Below are 12,857 nucleotides of genomic sequence, written 5' to 3'. Positions count from 1 at the left end.
AATGTTCTCAAATGACAATCCCTCCTCAAGATAGTTGATATATAATTGTTAGATATAAACATGTGATAATTTATCAATGATGAATGTAAATGCCTGAAATAATTTCATATAATACATTGATCGAATCTGGAGCTCTATTACAAAGGCATAGTAATTATTACAAAGATTTTTTTTTAACAAAAGTCCCTTAAGGAAACATTTCTACTCTTAATTTTTATGAGAAAAAGAAATACAATGTCTAAGTTTTAAAATCACTTAACATACAAAATGTAATTCTATTTATTAGAAATTGAAATTAAAATGCAGACACCATCTTAAGATTCCTTGGTTTCTATCTATTTTCCCTCTTACTATAAACTAATTATTGAATTATTGGCAAGTTAATGTTGACCAGCAATACTGACATTAGCATTCAATCAACAATAGTGCCTCCATTGATATAAAAACTATTTTTAGAAAACAGATTTCTCAAGTCCCCAAATAGAAATATATTGCCTTTATACAATTGTTGGTAACATCTAGTTTTTTTTTTATATTTGCTAGTATAAAAAGGTAAGGTTAAATCGAGAAATAAAATTTTAATTACACAGGTAAGTGCAAAATTCACGGATGAAGCTGTAGGAAATAGAAAGGGAAAGAAGAAACTGAGCTCCAAGAAAACTCTAACAAGTAACAGAGATCTAAGGATGAAGAGTGATGAGAAAGTAGACAGCAAAGACATACAAAATAATTTGTATTTTCCTCTAGCAGAAACTTGGGCAACAAATTTCTCTCCATTTCAAATGAATATAATGACTTTTAGCCCTAACTTCAAGCAGTGTGTGTGTGTGTGTGTGTGTGTGTGTGTGTGTGTGTGTGTGTGTGTGTGTGTGTGTGTGTGAATTTCTAACAGAGCATTTGTGTTTTATAGCCCTTGCATACTATTCTTTGGTCATAAATGCATGGAATCTTTGTAAGCAGCAGACAAAGACTTAAATGCCAGTATCATAGCCACAACCATTAATTTTTATGAGAAATTTAACTCAAGTAACCAAGTAAGAATCATATGTTCTAATTCTGAAAATATAGCAATTCTTGGAGTCCAGGTCATAGTTTTCTCAGATAATTACACAAATATAAGCACTCACTGGGATGTTCTAATTGTCTTACTATGGCCTAGGGTGAAAGGAACTTTCTAACATCAAGAACTAACATCCTCATCCAAGAGAACCCGCTTTCAGATATGTAAAGTCACCTGAATAGCAGAAAGGCAAAAAATACTTGATTATAGAATGGTACATATGCAAAAATACCTGATCATGATTCTTTACTTTGTACTTATCTTTGGTGATTTACTATGCCTTAACACCTGTAATTATCTATTTGCATGCATATATGTAGTATATTTAGTACATACAATTATAAACTACATTTTGAAGCATCTATTATAATACTATGCCACAGTGTTGCAAACAATCTCTAACGTTATATTGTGGTTTGATTTGGTAGATAGAGGGTGGAGGGAGAAATGGAGAGGAGAGTAAGAACAAGGGAGAAGTACTATACGCACATGCATAGATAGATAGATAGATAGATAGATAGATAGACAGACAGACATACAGATAAAGTAAAATATGCCAAAGTTCCTAAACAAGACAGCCCCCAAATGTGACTTACTTTCATCCACACCGCAGTTGCGTTCTTACTAGCAGATACTGTGCAGGATACAGGCAGGGAGTCTCCAATCTGCATGGTCACTTCTCCACTTGGGTTTAAGGATAAATCCAGATCTGTGCAGCAGAAAATAGGCTTAAAATGCTAAATTATAAGACAGGAAGATAGTCAAAATATTTTGGATAAGAATACATGAAGTAATAAAATCATTGCAATTGCATTTTAAAATTCAGAAGTGACTTATATGATTAATATAGTGATATTGTTGCATATTCAGCTTAACTTTGCAAGTTGGCTTTGAGAACAGCTTACACAAATGAATGGTTATTCTAACTGATTGGACATTTATTTGCAGTTAGCAGAATTGGTGTTTGGAGTTTGTATGTATGTCTCTCAAGACACTGTCGCCTTTAAGATGTTTCAATCCCTTCTGGAAAGAAATAAAGAAAGATGATGACAAGGTATAGAAAAATAGTATGTAAGGCATAACACTGGAAAATCAGGTATATTTAGACAGCAGGTGATAAATTGAAAAACAATGAGATAGTCTATTTGTTTCTTCAGAAAAATTGACAAATAGGTTTCTTTTTGGCAGTGCTATTCCATTTCTCCTGGAGTTGAAATTTTAAATAAGATCTAGTGTTTGTGTAAACTATCATTTCTGACAACATAGTTTAAACACATCTAAAGAAGTACAATCTTTCAGATGAAAAATGATTCTTATAACAATCTTACTGTCATGGCATGATCTGTAAGAAGAAAATTCAATTCAATTGAACCAAAATTTATTGTACAACTACTGTGTTCTAAGTACTAATGGGAGAAGCAGAGGCCAGTGGTGAACACAATTTAATAAAGTTGAGGTAATGTGCATTTCCCTGACCATAACACATGGTCCAGAATATCAGCACCTGGTATCAAACCTACCAGATAGCAAGAGCTCTATAAATAAGTATTTGTTGAAAGATTAAACAGAGGTGCAAACAAAGATTTATGGGAGGTGTATAAGCAGAGCCAGATTGGATTTTCAAGCAATAAGTAATGCTTTGCATTAGAGACACTATGTTTTTGCTGTTCCCTGACAGTTGATAAGTGGAAATGTGAGGTAAACCTTTGTCACATAAACAAAAGCAAAGATATGAAAGAGCATGTCAGATTTCACAGCAATGATTAATCTGGTACTCAGATGGGTGATACCTCATGGCAGGTAGTTCTATACCTTAGTGGAGGCCAGACAGACAAGGAACAAACCTGCCATCCTGGGAGCTGAGATGTTCTGGTAAGTTATCAATATTTGCTTTTGCAATGTGCATTTCTCTATGGCTTTACATGCTTTCATTTTCAACATGTTTGATGCTTCATTGTTTGAAGCACCAATTTTAATGCCTCTCTTTTCTTTTAAGGCTATAAAAGCTCCTTGGGGGGGGTAATGGCCACCACTTGTTTTGTTTTGATTTTTTTCAGACACAGCCCCATGCACCTTACAAGTAGGAGACTCTCCAACACTACTGCTGAATAAATGAGTGATTGAAAGGAAGAAGCAGGCTTTCTCACTTTTTCATTACTCATGCAATCTGCAACATCCCATAGAAAGTGGAGTTTCCTCAGAGTATTTAGGTCAATTATATTTAGATGAAATTTGTACTCAGAGTGATGAACTGGATAGTTAACTTGCCAGTGTTAACTAAGATCAAAGCTTGTAAAGGACAATGATAGACTTTGAAAGCCCTGATGAAGAATCTATTCATGCATGACTTGGCTGGATTGGTAGCTCTTTCATGTGATGGCAAGGAAGGAATCAGTAGGGAGAAATGTACGGAATTCTATTTTGCCCTCTGTGGGCCTATGGCTTGCTGCTTCTCTGCTTCACTACTCATACTCCCTTCAGTGCTCTATGCAAGGGAAACACATCCTGGTTTTAGAAAATAAGACTCTAGTATAAATGGGCAACAATAGAACTTTATGCTTGCTTATAATGGAAAGTAAAACTCCGATTTCCTGGAAATAACTTTTCTTAAAAATAATTTTTGTTAGTCTATACTTTTGCTCAGGCACTTTCTTTAGTACATCTTTATGTATCTTAACAATGTATTTTGATTAGACTCATCCCCATTCTTAAGACTATTTTCATAGATTTCCTTGTTCTATTTTCATACCTAAGCATAAATCATTAAATCCCTTTCACCCACACTATTCATCTTCCTCACACCTAAAGAGAATCATCTCTAGACAAGACCTGCTTTAGATTCTGGGCATTCGCTTTTTTGAAAGCATGAAATGATTGTTTAAGGAGACTTCACTGTATTATTTCACACATGCGTAGCTTATCCTTTAATAAGACTAACCTCCTCTATTAAATTCTCTTGTCCCATACCCCATCCCTTATTATTCAATAGTAGTACCTTCTTTTAAAGCTTCAAATAGGTATTAAAATTCTAGGTAACAGTCTATCTGTCAAAACTGAAAGACAGTTCAACCTAATTTAATATACCAAAATCTGATCAAACTATTGTAATATTTTTGTTTAATTTCACTATTATAGCTAATCACTGAGGCTTGATATGTCTGTTACGTATCTTCTGTTTTGTCGGTTTGCTGTCTACCCTCTCAGCAGATCTACAAGCAATCCACATAAAAATCCTTCATCTTTTAGGATCCTGTGTACTTAGCATCTCCTAAACACAAGTGTACAATACCATCTCTAAGCAACGGAGTTGTTCGATATTGGCCCAAAAACATCCTGAACAAAGATATGACAGAGCTCTCTCACCAGCAATTCTATTTCTGGCTATATTCCCTTGCTCCACTATTTTTTTTTCTTTTTTCATGAAGCAGACCTAGATAAATGGTCCCAAGACTGACTGGTCCTCAAAGACAAACAGCTCTGTTGTTATACTGAGAGGTCATTGCTTTCTTTTTAACTAGTCCCGAATGGCAGACACATTCAACCCATGTAACATCGCTATGAAAAAACAGAGAAAGGACTCAACCATGAGCGTTTCTTAACAGTTCACCCTGTTCTGCAGATTACACATCAAGCAATCAAAAGCAACCATCTTACTTGTCTTATTTCCCCAATGTTTGCACTTACATCTCCCACCAAGTTTTAGCCTTTATCCCCTAAAGGTTTTCAAACATTATGGATAGGGTTAAATATGTAGAAGCATGTTCTCAACTCAATTTCTAAAGGCTCTTTTAATTCTGAAATAAGGAAATACCTCATAGTAACACTGTCGTGGGTCATATTGAGAAGAGTTTTTACAGTGATACTAGTGGGTACTTAGGAATTCTTGGCAAATTCGGGCTATACCCAAAAGCAAGACTGATTGTTTCTCAAAATGTTCTGTAAATTTAATTTTTCATGAGGGGGACGTGTGAATGGATAATTTCATTTTCATTATGACTGAGATATATTGGTAACATGAGCAATTACAGATTACAAAATATGGAGCTCAGCCTGTGGGGTTGCTTTCTATATTTCATTCTCTCCCCCCATCAAATGCATGGGAGCCAAATAGAACTTTTAAAGTATCTGAAGAGAAATAGTGGATTAAAAAATAGTAAAAAGGGCTGGGGATATAGCCTAGTGGTAAAGAGTGCCTGCCTCGGATACACGAGGCCCTAGGTTCGATTCCCCAGCACCACATATACAGAAAACGGCCAGAAGCGGCGCTGTGGCTCAAGTGGCGGAGTGCTAGCCTTGAGCGGGAAGAAGCCAGGGACAGTGCTCAGGCCCTGAGTCCAAGGCCCAGGACTGGCCAAAAAAAAAAAAAAAAAAAAATAGTAAAAAGATATATGTAATGTGATTTGAAGAGTGTTTGTTTCCAAAAATTTATTCTTGTTTTGCATAGAATAATGTAGTCTATAAATGGATTGTATTTGTCTCTACTCCCTGTTTCAATATCTGAGTCTGTAGTAATTTTGTGTTGCCTGGGTTTGGCTGTTTATATTATTCTGTAATTTTTTTTAGAAAATATATTTAATCTATATTTTTCTTGGATAACTAAAAGCCTAATGGACTATAAAAATATAAAATAGGTTGTATGCTTGGCCCAAGGTGTGATCTCCAATACTGGATGAGGAGAAATATGCATATTATATGTAAATATATAAGGTTTTATATTGAAATAATCAGCTGTTTCTTCAGGATCCACATGAGAATTGTTTGTTGATAAAATACACTGATGCCATGTAGAAAGAAGATGGAGGTTTACAATGGACAGAAGTTAAGATTATCAGATCTATTACAAAGTCCCAGTGCTACCTTGGATGAAAGTGGGGCCTATTCTGAAGCTCCTTACAGAGTCCATTGAAACCCATTCTCTGAAGGTAGAAATAGCTGTAGCTTATTGGAAAAATTGTCAGCATCATACTACTAGAGGCCTTCGAAGCAAAGCTGGTTGGTAATGGAGAAGGTGACTTACAGTGAACGGTGATAGTTGTTGAAGCAATCATGCTCTTCTTGTCTGTCAGGGAGCATTTGTAGTCTCCTGTTGCATTGCGCCTCACATCTGTCAATACGTAAGTATTTGAGCTTCTTATTCCTTCGGGCTGGCCCTTTCGATAGAGACACAATGTCAGATAAATACACTTGGTAGCTACAACAAAAACACTATATTTCTTGATGGAAACAGTATTTTCTTAGATAAGGGGAGAGAAGAAGGATGTGCTTTAATTGGACAGCAAAAAGTAGGGTTAGGGTGCTTCTTACATCTAGCTCCTGGGAAAGTAAGTAATATTTATAGCCCAAGAAATTTTACAGAGATTGTTTATATTTAATGGATATAATCTATTTTATTGACAGTTTGATTTGTGTTTCAGTATTAAACCAGATTTTGTTAAAACAGCCACATTTTCATATTTTACATGTATACTTATGTTTTACATGCTTGTTTATGTTTTAGTTTGGAAGGTTCTGCAGTACCTTAAAAGAAAATATGTCATATATCCAAATACAAAGAAAAGAGAGGAAGCATAGAAGAGAATGATTAACGGAAAACATGATAAAGAAACAGAGAGAGAGTGAAAGAGAGAGAAAAACAGCACATCAAAAATGGGAAAATAGGAGAAACTGGGGTACATGTTAACAAAAATGATAATCAGAACATATATTCACAGAACCTGAGAAATAAATTTGTCTCTGGTGTCCCTGATAATCAAATTAGAAACCAAATTAGTTTCTAAAATCACATTTGCAAGTGAAAAAACAATATATGCCAATTTACAGGTTAGAACAGTTTTCTTTTGAAACATTTTAATTTCTATTATAAAGGTGATGTATAGAGAGGCTAAAGTTACATAGTCAGGAAAAGAGTACATTTCTTTTTGGACAATGTCATCCTGTTCCTCACTCTCTCCCAGGTTTTCCCTCCCATTCCCACCCACAAGTTGTATAGTTTATTTTCAATATCGTTTCTAATGAATACCTCTACTACATTTGTTCACTCATTTGTCCCTCCATTTATGTACCCATCCTTACCCTTCCAAAAACAGATAAGTGAGAAGACAAGACAGAAGAGAAAAGGAAAACAACAGTGAAGGGAAAATTCTTCTTTTCCATTTTTTCAAGTTAATTTTGATAAATACTATTTTATATGATCAGAGACACAGACATTGAGCCTTGTGTTCCTCCCCTAAGAATATTCTCCTTTTGTCTCACAGTGTATGAATGCCTAGCATCCTGTATAATTTATCACATCTCAGGGTATTTTAAATATAGCTTCCACATATGAGAGAAAACATGTGCCAGGGTAAAAGAGTTTCCTGTACATAATTGATGTGATGAGAAATTACTTATATTAGACTTTCAAGCAGTGTGAGGGAAGATACTTCAAGTACTAGTAATGTTGTGGGAACATTCATAAGCATGCTTCTATATATCTAGTACAGAGAGGCACATGACTTTCTTTCATGAAAAAGGAATGCCAAATACAAAGCTATGGGAGAGCATAGAAGCCTTAGATAAAGTCATTTCCTAGTCAGGTGTCATGTTACTGCAACATCTGGAACACCTGCAGGGAATTTGCATTGTCCTTGTTTCTGATTCTTTTCAGCTATGATATTTTCAAACATTTAGGAAATGATGATGTTTTAGAATATGTACACATATGAACTTATACACCGTCAGACACACTCACACACACATGAACTGAAGGGGTAGCTCAGAAGTAGAGCACTGATCTAGCATGGGCAAGGCCATGATTTTGGTCCCTAACATTATGAACAACAACAACAAAATATATGTGACAATATGAATGAGCCTATAACATTATTCTATCTACAGCCTATATAATAGAACTACCCCCTTCATATCAAATGTATAGTCAGACAACACTGTGTGGATAGATTTCAAATTCTTATCAGACCATTTGGTGTCATCAGTTTTAATTTTAAAGTTATCTCCTCAAGAACAGGTTTTGATATTTTATTTGCACAATGAAATTTTGAGTTATTTTAACTGTGGTTTCCTGTGTTGAGATAGTGTCTTTTTTCTTTGTCTATGAAATCTCTACATTTGAGAAAAAAAGACAAAACTTAAAATGAAAATGTAACTTCCACAAAAAGGTTTCAAAGGCCATTCTACAGGTGATATTTTATTGTCTCTAAGAATAGCATGCTTTCTTTCTTAAAGCACCCAAGAACATGTAATTCTTAAAGCCAGCTAGAAGCCAAATAACAGAATAAAATGAGAAAAAAACAAGAGTAGCAGAGCACTTACTGGTAGGTAAAACATAAACTCCTCTGGAGGAGGGTTGCCATTCCCCAAGCACTTAAGGGTGATGTTGTCCCCTTCTTTGATGGCATTTTTTGGTGGTAACACTTGTATTGTCACCTGCTCTGTGGGATCTGCAAGAGTCACAGGCCTAAGTTAACCATTTTTGTCAAGTACCAAATTATTCTGAGCATACAATGTAAATGACTAAATTATATACAATTTTCTCAAGAAGCTAGTAATAGTAATTACTTAAGTGTATCTTTTTATAGTGGGATTGAAGTTAATAGCCACTTGCTATACCAAGTACTAATCTTAGTTAGAGCAAACTACAAAGAGGCTCTGTTACATAAAATCAATTTCTTCTTAGCAAAATGTCTTTAACAGAGGCAGGAATGACTGTAATTATTCTATGTGTAAAAGACCAGTAGGAACAATCTCACCATAAGAGTTCATTATAAGGAAATTGAATGATGTTATACGAATCTTACAGTTTGGAAAGATTAAATCAGCTAACAAAAGTAAGGCTATTAGGTACCAGTGCACTCATGTTGTGTAATAATAACTTATGCTAAATAAAAGGTGGCAACATGAGCCAAATAACAGTAACAAGGCTTGGGGCATGGAAAAGAGTAGATCTACTTTCTAGGAAAAAAAAATGAAAAAAGAGAAATCATTTACAGAAAGAATCAAAGAAACTGTGAATATATAATAATTCTATCCTGGCCATTGAGCCAAAAAGTAATCTCTATTCCATTTTGGTCTTTTTTGTGGAAAAAATATGGGTGAGAAGTATAATTTATAATTTAGTAAAGTTTATCGCTCAACTGTAGATTGCTAAATAAATTGATGGATAATATAGGATGAGTTATATTAGGGGACCAAAGTGGAAATAAAAGGGGATAATGGTCACACTTAAAAATGAGTCACTTCTAACTTAACTCTTAGTTACACAATTGGATAACACAATGAACAACAAAGTTTGAAATCAGTTAGTGTAAAGTTTAATTGAGGTAGCTTTTATAAAAGTTAATATTTACTGAGAAGTGTGGCCATGTTTTCAAAAATAGCCCTAAGATTATCTATGCAGATGTATTTTCTGAATTATTTGTAATGTGAAATTAGTAAGATGTAGATTTGTAAGCTTTTTTTTTTTTACAATTGTTTGTTTGCTGTTCTATAATTAAATTGCAGAGGAAAACAGAAAGATTGCCAGAGATTGCTTCTGTGACATTTCTCTATGCTCAGGCATTTTCTGAATAGCTGACTGAAATGTTGTGAGGCTAACCAGTTTAATGTACTTGTTTTATTTTTTATTTTCTGGTGATCCTGAGATGGTTCTCTAACCATCAGATTCCAGTGAAGTTGAAAAATGAAAGAAAAGATTGCTTTTGGCATCCCACTGAACTCCATTTCTAGATTTCTCTTACTCTTTGACCTTTGGCTAACTGGTGCCCAAGATTGGCTGGCAGCACATCACTATAGCACATGACTAGTCAAGGCAAACATTAGACCAGTCAGAGATCACAACCCGGCTGACTTTCTGGTCCATTTGGAAATATCCCATATCTGCATTCGTTAGCTATAAGTCTGTTCTGTCCAGTTGAAGAACTGAACTGCACTTTGAGGATTTTGCAACACAATTGCATTTTAACTTCTGGATTAATGAGCACACCTCACAACAAAATTAATGATCCTTATTCTTCTTCAGTCTTTGAATTTTACTCTAACCCTTGTTAACATATAATTCTTCCCATTGTTCTTACCTTCCTTCTCCTTTGCCTTCTTTTACCCACTGGATTACTAAGACTCAATGATATTTTTTGTGTCTCATTCTCACTTTGTATTCTCAGTAACACTTTCATGGCATATACTTAAATAAATCCACCCCTAAAATGATGCCATCAAGTTTCATTTGTTCCCTCACTTTGAACCTTTCTCCCTTCTATACTTTCATCACTGTTTCATAACTATTCCTGGATCAGCTTTGTGAGCTAATACTTTGAATATTGTAATAATACCCAGAATTCTTCAAAGATTATTAATATATAAAGACTTGATATAAAGAACTCCTTAAGGGCTAGGAATGTGGCTTTAGTGATAGAGTGCTTGCCTAACACGTATGAAGCTCTGGGTTCAATTCCTTATTACCACAAGACAGAAAAAGTCGGAAGTAGCACTGTAGCTCAAGTGGTAGAGTGCTAGCCATGAGCACAGAGAGGCTTAGGAACGGTGCCTAGGCCTTGAGTTCAAGCCCCAGAACTAGACTCCCCCCCACAAAATAAAAAAGAAAAAAAAGAATTCCTTAGCTTGGTATATACAGGTTGGCTTTTGACTGACTTTAGATCAAGTGAGATTGTTAGGCTTCTATAGACCCTTTTGCAAGAACCCAAAGGGTCTACTCAAAATTTCTTTTCCTCCATTCCATTTTATCCTTCTAACCATGGATTCATTTGTTTAGTGTTTATTGTATACAACTTGGAATTATAAGTCACATGTTCATTGCTTCAATGAATTTTCATTGTATTAGTGGCCTTATCACTTAAGACTATATCCACATTACAAAGTGCATGCTGTGAGCAATGGGACCATGGTAGCACTGGATCCATGGGACCAGGAGCTATCAGGAGAAATTCGCCTTGGCTGGGTTTTGAAGAATAAGGAGGTACTTTCAAAATTACAAAGGCAAGACAACAGCAGCAGATAAATAGACACATAGAAGGTTTTCTCCTGGAGGAATCTAGGAATAAGGTAAATCACAGTGGTTCAAGTGTGGTGATGTAGAGATACAGGACTTCTACTAGCAGGGATTCAAGGCATATTAAAATTGGGTGTATGAAGATTAATCTGACTGGGAGAGTCATTGAAGAGTTTCATTCACAACAGGAACCTTATTCCATTTGTTCCTTAAAAAGATATTTCTAGCAATGGCTGATGGGGCAGTTTGTTGAGCAGAAAAGGGTGGGCAGAAAACGATTTTGGAAACCACTGAAGAAGCACATGCAGTGAGGAATGGTGGCATAAAGTTAGGCACTGCTGGAAGTCAAAAATCAGATATACACAACATTAAGGGGCAAATTCACTATGGTTTCATTACTGATTGAATATAGTGAAACAGAAATGGTCTAGTGCATGTTTAGTAAGCTTCTCAAATGGAACTCATCAGATTTCTTTCTGAAAGCCTTCTTTTTTTTCAAATTTTTATTATCAAACTGATGTACAGAGAGATTACAGTTTCATATTTTAGGCACTGGATACATTTCTTGTACTGTTTGTTACCTTGTCCCTCATACCCCCCTCCCCCCTCCCCCTTACCCTTTACCCCCCCCCTGAGGTGTTCAGTTCACTTACACCAAACAGTTTTGCGAGTATTGCTTTTGTAGTTGTTTGTCTTTTTTTACCCTGTGTCTCTCAATTTTGGTATTCCCTTTCAATTTCCTAGTTCCAATACCAGCATACACGGTTTCCAATATACTCAGATAAGATTCAGAGATAGTGTAGGTACAACCACAGGAAGGTGATACAAGAACATCATCAATAATCGAAGCTACAGATACATATGGGATGTTGAAAGTAGTTACAGCTGTGATATAACAATTGTCTCTATAACATGGAGTTCATTTCACTTAGCATCATCTTAGGTGTTCATAAGGGTATAGCTATTGGGCCTGTGATGCTCTGCTATGACTAGCCTAAACCTGTACTAATTATTCCCAAAAAGGGAGACCATAGAGTCCATGTTTCTCTGGGTCTGGCTCACTTCACTTAGTATAATTTTTTCCAAGTCCTTCCATTTCCTTACAAATGGGACAATGTCATTCTGAAAGCCTTCTTTTTTCATTTAGAAATTTCTCTTCCCAGAGCAGTGATTCTCAGGCATGCTTCCCAAATGAGCATCACTAATAACATCAGAGTTTTTGTTACAATTTCAACATTCACCCTCCCCCATCCAAGTCAAAAATTGGGAAGTAGATTTGGCAATCTGTGTTCTAACAAATCCTTTAGGTTCCTTTCAAGAATCACTGCCTATAGACACCACAGCTTTCAGCTTTATTGAGTTCCTGTAATGCTATCTTTCATTAGCAATTTCCTTTTGGTACAAGTGTCTTGTTTCTCTAACTGGCAATAAGCGCCTTGAATGTAAGGACCAAGACTTAAAACCTTTGGTGTTTTTAATCATGAACCCCAGCACTAACATGTGGTCTTCCCAAACACTATATGGAGTGTATACTGCACTGCCAGACACAGCAAATCATGTCCTGCAATGCAGCTTGGGATTTCTCTGTTGACTCAAAGGCAAACCTCCCAACTGTATGCATTCTGGAGAGTTAAATTTCCCAAGAATCCTAACTCCTCTGGAAATTCACTTCTACCTTGAGTTGCCACATTTATACTAACATGATTTACGAATAAGTAAAGAACAAGAGTGAAGGGAGCCAAACACAAAGATCTGTTAATGTCATATACGTGTGTAATAAAATATTATTTTCCA

General features: G+C 35.5%; 1 protein-coding gene across 2 annotated transcripts in view; it reads right to left on the bottom strand.

Moving 5' to 3' along the window:
- Alcam (activated leukocyte cell adhesion molecule) overlaps positions 1–12,857 on the bottom strand; it is a 169,617-nt gene that overhangs the window by 20,693 nt on the left and 136,067 nt on the right. For both annotated transcript variants that reach the window (XM_048346536.1, XM_048346537.1), the window contains exons 7-9: positions 8,372–8,499; positions 6,078–6,210; positions 1,657–1,769 (exon numbers count right to left, since the gene is read on the bottom strand). In XM_048346536.1, the coding sequence (XP_048202493.1) occupies positions 1,657–1,769; positions 6,078–6,210; positions 8,372–8,499 (374 nt within the window). The remainder of the gene's footprint in view (positions 1–1,656; positions 1,770–6,077; positions 6,211–8,371; positions 8,500–12,857) is intronic.

This window comes from Perognathus longimembris, chromosome 5, assembly GCF_023159225.1.
Source record: "Perognathus longimembris pacificus isolate PPM17 chromosome 5, ASM2315922v1, whole genome shotgun sequence".
In the NCBI taxonomy this organism is placed as follows: Eukaryota; Metazoa; Chordata; class Mammalia; order Rodentia; family Heteromyidae; genus Perognathus; species Perognathus longimembris.
This window is presented reverse-complemented; position numbering and strand designations above follow the sequence as displayed.